This window comes from Quercus robur, chromosome 10 (assembly GCF_932294415.1).
Source record: "Quercus robur chromosome 10, dhQueRobu3.1, whole genome shotgun sequence".
Taxonomy (NCBI): domain Eukaryota; kingdom Viridiplantae; phylum Streptophyta; class Magnoliopsida; order Fagales; family Fagaceae; genus Quercus; species Quercus robur.
Genome location: NC_065543.1, coordinates 39,671,484 through 39,677,616, shown reverse-complemented (window position 1 = coordinate 39,677,616; position 6,133 = coordinate 39,671,484). Strand labels below are relative to the sequence as shown.

The window sequence follows — 6,133 nt, the reverse complement described above, 5'->3', positions numbered from 1 at the left end:
CTTATTCTAAGAACAAGGACACAGGTGTTGTTTTAGGCTAATGGGTACTTTTGGCTACGATATAATTGCAGGATTTTGTTTGAATATTTAGATTTTTTTGTAGAAAACACTGCTAGGATTTTATTTATTTGATTTCTTAATTAATTAGATCCGCTCTATGTTTGTTCTTTATTATGGATGTTTTATTTAATTAATTTTTTCAATGCATTGAACTCATATTGGTTTTATCTTATTCTTCTTGTGCAATTTTTTTCTTAGTGCTATTTGATTAATATTCTTAATTGAGACTTGAGAAAAAAGGTTGATGGCTGATTGTATAAGATTTGAGTTGTATTGCTGGGTGATGCAATGCCCTAAGCTTTCGGTTTTTTGGCAATGTTGTTGCTGTTTTGGTATTCTTATACTGATGCTCTTAGTACTATTGTGGTATAAAATAATTTTGTCACAGAATGGAATTCTAATTCTTTCTCTTTTTCTGTGGCTGTAGTTCAGATTTATGTGATACACATTGTTGGGCTAAATTTTTCTCAAGATTATATAAGATAGTTTTCGTCTTTCTTAGCATTTATCAAGATATTGTGTCTGTGTAATGTGTAATGGGCATTGATTTTAGTGTGTTTTTGTTGAGTTTGCAGCATCCTATGTGTTTGATAAAATGTCTTATGGGCTTGCAATTGCATCATGTTTTTTTATGTTCCCAAATGTGAGGCTTTGGAGTGCAATTTGTAGGGACTAAATTTTCTGAATTGTTTGATTAGTTGCAATTAATGTCATCTGAGCTTGCCGAACTTTTTGCAGATAAGCTATGCATATGCAAAAATTCTTCAATATATGGATGCTTATTTACCTATGTTGATTTAGAGAGGAGGATGGTGCTAACAAGCTTTTACTTCCTATCTGGTCAGTATCTTTTGTTTTTAGTAAGTTTGATCTTTTTAGAATATTTGTACGGATCTTTGTGAAAATGAACAAATTGCTAAAATCTTAAATCTGGGTTACCGATATGTATCTCTCTTTGCTTTTCAGTTTTTGCCTTTTTTTTTTTTAAATTGAAAAAAAAAATTGTTTACATTACTTTATTTTTCCCTTCCATTACTATGTTCACATCAATCCTTTCTTGATCTTCTATTTAAATATGCTATTAAAGAATATATTTGGTACTTGAGAATTTCATTTCTCTTGTTGTATACTATCATTACATAGTTTCTCCATTGTCTAGATTGACATAAAATATTATTTGTACTTGAGAATTTCATTCTCATGTTGTACTTGAGGGCTTAATTTTTTTCAATGGTGGCATTAAAATTCAAAAGTTATTTGCCTATTCATTTGTAGGTCTTTGATGTTGATATTCTAATTCTCTTTAATCTGATGTTTTTCCATTTTGGTTATAAGATGGTAAAGAACAATGTAGTTAGTGGTTAGAGAATTGAAACAATAAAGCCAAATTCCTACCATGAGCTAATAAATATTTGTAATTTTTATTTTAATATCTCATCCATTCCATGAGTTAGCAACTTTTTATTTAATATAAAAGCGAACAAAATTAGAAGGCATTATTAGTTGCAAGTTTGTTTTGGTCTATCTGTAGGCGGTGTGTGTCAACAACACTGGAATAACATTCTCATATTGAGAATCCATAACTTCAATTTTGGTTCAATTTTATTCATCAGATTCTAAGAAGCTAATCTTTAACTACAAATTCTATAAAGAAAACCAAGACAAAGACCAAGAGGAAGAAGAAGAAGAAGGCCATATTTGAACTAGCATGTCAGACGAGGAAACTAATTCATGGCCGGTTGCGTTAATTGTTTTCTTAATCTTGATCACAGGTACTAGTTCAAACTGTGTTTTTTTAATAAAAAACATTATTAAAAAAGAATAAGAAAAAAGAGAGAGAGAGAGAGAGATTCTTTTGGCTCATAACTCTAAATTCTGCCTTTTTAACATGAAAGTTCAGCACTTTGCAATACCATACCAAGTTCATCTTTCATGACATCCTGAATCTCAATACTAGTATGAACTATATCTATCTAATGAAATATTCAAACTTACAAAAAAGTTTAACGGGTCTTTCTCTGTTTTTGTTTTTGTTAACATCTATATCTATATATTACTAAAAACTGAAGTGTAGCATTTAATATTGCTGTTCTCACGTTGCGCCACATCAGCTACCACGTCATTCTTTTTTTTTCTTTTCTTTTTTAAAATATAATTTGCCCTACAAATTTAAAATGGTTTTTACAATTTTTAGCTCTATAAATGTAGCTCATTGCTTATTTATTTACTTCCACTATCACCCTATAATAAATTTGTATAATTAATTCAGCCCACCTTTTATTTATTTAGTTCCACTATCAAGCCAACCCAAAATCTTTTCAATTTAGTTTTAGGGTTTTGTGTGATCGATTTTCTTATAATTGTTTTTAACATTTATTTATTTTTAATATTTATACTTCTCCAACCTTTCTCTCTCCCTTACCATTTCATCTCCCCACTACTTCTTCAATCTTTCTCCCTCCCTTACTTTTTCATCTCTCCACTACTCTCTACATTAATATCATTCTTCCTCTTTCCCTTCATCTTCCTTTATTTTTGTCTCTTTTTATTGACATCCTCTTACTATAAATTTGTCCCTATTTCTTCTATTCTATGCATAGTTTTTCCTCACAAAAAAAAAAAAAAAAAAAAAAAAAAAAAAAGGTTCCCTCTCTCTCTCTCTCTAAATTTTTTGGTGGATTTTTTTTAGTTTTCTTGCATCTCTACTTTAGATTGATAATTTTATATATTCTTTAAAACTCTATTTTGGGTTAATGCGATTTAGTTTTGTTTTTTAAATTGTGATTTAGTTTTGTTTTCTAAATTGTTGTTTTTGTTGTTGTTGTTGTTGTTATTTTATTTATTTATTTTTAATTCTCTTTGATTGTTAAATGTTACTATTGCGTTCTAAAGAATTAAATATAACATATAAAAATATAATAATATTCTATTACATAGTATGAATTGGATAATTTGGTATTTATTCTGTTACATAGCATGATTTTTTATAGTGCTCAATTTAGATATTAAACTATTAGACTTTACTAATTTTTGTTTATTTTCTAATCCTCTGTGGTGGACAAAATACTCTTAATATTTGTATTAGAAGTGCTCTATAATGCCATTTATTTAAAGAAAAGCAAAGGTTAACCAAACGAAAATAATCGGATATGTGACAAATTTTAACTTTTGCAATTTTATTTTTATTATTATTATTATTTTATAACAATGCATGTATAGAAATTTAATTCTTAGATTTTGCTAATAATTGTTTATTTGATAATATGTTTTGGGCGGCCGAAATTATAATTTCTACAAAGAAAATAACCTTAATAGATTATCAAAAACAAAATTTTATCCTAATATTGGTTCAATTAACCATTGTTAAGTTTTATTAATTATTTTTAGTTTATGTTTTTTTGGTGTTTTGGATTGTTCCTATATTACATTTCTAATTGTTCCTATAATAAATAAAAATATAATTACGAAATACATTACTCATTATTAGATTAGTTTAAATTGTAAATTTTTTTTTTATAAAACCACCATAAAATTAATTATCACGGGCAACGTGCGGATTTGCGGCTAGTTTAATAATAAAATTCACATTCACCACAGATGTTTCCTGTTTCTTAGAACCAAAACATGTTTTAATTTTTAAAGGACGATTCTGTCTCTCAAATATGTTTTAAGTTATGGGAATCTAATTCATTAAATTTTGCAGGTATGCTTGTTGCTGGAGATTCTCTGGACACAGACAAAGAAGTCCTGCTAAATCTGAAAGTATTCTTTGAAGGAAATAATCAAATAAACCGAGGAAAATACTCACAGTGGAACAAGCAGAGCAATAACCCATGTGAATGGCCTGGAATAAATTGCAGTACTACTACCAGAACAGCAAGAGTCACTAGCATCGACCTCTCAGACAACAAAATCTCCGGCAAGTTATTCGGAAACTTCTCGTTGCTAACTGAGCTCTCTTTCCTCGACCTCTCCAAGAACACTCTCAGTGGAGTGATTCCTGAGGACTTAAACCGGTGCCAAAACCTTGTGCATCTCAATCTCTCACATAACATTCTTGACGGCCACCTGAACTTGACAGGGTTGAATAAGCTTGAGAAGCTTGATATTTCTGTCAATAGAATATGTGGGGAGGTCCAGTTGAGCCTCCCAACAATTTGTGACAAGTTGGTTGTGTTGAATATATCGGCGAATAACTTCATGGGCGTGATCAATGGCAGTTTTGATACATGCCAGAATTTGCAGTTCTTGGATTTGAGCTCAAACAAGTTAAGTGGGGAATTATGGATTGGTTTTGAAAGGCTGCTTGAGTTTTTTGCCTCAGAAAACAATTTTAACAGGCCTATTTTGTCATCAATGTTTGGTACTAACTGTAACCTGCAAGTTTTAGAACTGTGTGAAAATGGTTTTACTGGTCAGGTTCCAGGGAATATATCAAATTGTCGAAATTTGGTTATTTTGAATCTGTTGAGTAATAATTTTACAGGAAAAATACCAGCCGAGATGGGATCAATTTCTAGTCTTCAAACTTTGTACTTGGGGAACAACAGCTTTTCCAATGACATTCCTGATTCACTTCTCAGCTTGAATAATTTAACCTTCTTGGATTTGAGTAGGAACAATTTTGGAGGAAATATACAAGAGATTTTTGGGAAATTCACTCAGGTTAAGTTTCTTGTATTGCACAGCAATTTGTATATCGGTGGGATATATACATCGGGAATTCTCAAGCTTCCTAACATTTCTATATTAGACCTGAGCTTCAACAAATTTTCAGGTCCACTTCCAGTTGAAATCTCTGAAATGCCAAGTTTGAAGTTCTTGATCCTTGCTTACAATGAATTTTCTGGAACTATACCATCAGAATATGGAAACCTGTCCCGCCTGCAAGCCCTTGACCTCTCTTTTAACTGGCTAAATGGATCAATACCTCCCACCTTTGGAAAATTGAGGTCACTCTTATGGTTGATGCTTGCCAATAATTCCCTATCAGGGGAGATTCCACCGGATTTGGGAAATTGTACAAGCTTGTTGTGGTTGAACCTTGCCAACAACCAGCTTTCTGGGAAAATCCCACCTCAATTGACAAATATTGGTACAAATGCCTCTGCAACTTTCGAGTCTAATCGCTGGGAAAATGACCGGATTGTTGGTGGCTCAGGGGAGTGTTTGGCGATGCAGAGGTGGATTCCTGCAAACTACCCTCCTTTCAGTTTTGTGTATGACATCCTCACAAGGAAGAGTTGTAGAAGCTTATGGGATTGGATACTTGAAGGAAATGACATTTTCCCAATATGTGCAGCTGGTTTGTCAGGCAGGACCTTTCAAATCCCCGGTTATGTTCAACTAAGTGGGAATCGGCTTTCAGGTGAGGTCCCTCCAGATATTGGTAATATGCAGAAGTTCAGTATGTTGCATTTGGGCTTCAATGAATTCTATGGGAAGCTCCCTCCTCAAATTGAGGAAATGCCACTTGTAGTCCTAAACATTTCCAATAACAAGTTTTCCGGTGAAATTCCTGGGGAGATTGGTAACATTAAGTGCCTGCAGAATCTGGACTTATCCTGCAACAATTTTTCTGGCATGTTCCCAGCAAGCTTTAACAACCTGAGTGAGCTAAGCAAGTTCAATATCTCATACAATCCACTGATGTCTGGTGTAATTCCAATAACCGGGCAATTGTCAACGTTTGAGAAGTCGTCCTATCTCGGTGACCCCCTTTTGGAACTTCCAAATTTCATTGACAACACCTCATATAAGTTACCACGTAGTACCAATGGCAATCATGATGGGAAGACAAAAAGGCCTAATAGCTCTTCTGCATTCTTGGTGCTCCTAGCTTTGATATTGACTTTATTAACATTTGGGTCATTCTCACTCATAATCGGCATAGCTGGCCCCAAAATTTGGGAGTAAGGCTTTTCTTCTTTTTCTTCTTGTCACTCATAGTCTGCTTGACAGTGAAGAGTCCATCAGAATCACTGTGGCATCTATTAGAGGATACAAATTACCAACATGAAACTGAAACTTTTTTGTTGAAAGTACCGTAGATAAAAGTAAAAGTTAGCTGAAA

At 32.6% G+C, this 6,133-nt stretch overlaps 1 protein-coding gene across 1 annotated transcript; it reads left to right on the top strand.

Moving 5' to 3' along the window:
• Positions 1-985: 985 nt before the first annotated feature.
• LOC126704401 (probable LRR receptor-like serine/threonine-protein kinase At1g74360) lies at positions 986-6,133 on the top strand. The gene is made up of 2 exons (XM_050403404.1): positions 986-1,832; positions 3,764-6,133. Exons 1-2 carry the CDS (start codon positions 1,769-1,771, stop codon positions 5,974-5,976), a joined length of 2,277 nt encoding a protein of 758 aa, XP_050259361.1. The 5' UTR covers positions 986-1,768; the 3' UTR covers positions 5,977-6,133.

Excerpts from the sequence above, each read along its gene's own strand:
- LOC126704401 (XM_050403404.1), top strand. The coding sequence starts at position 1,769 with ATGTCAGACGAGGAAACTAATTCATGGCCGGTTGCGTTAATTGTTTTC. Across the intron at positions 1,833-3,763 it reads TTTCTTAATCTTGATCACAG|GTATGCTTGTTGCTGGAGAT; the intron begins GTACTAGTTCAA and ends TAAATTTTGCAG.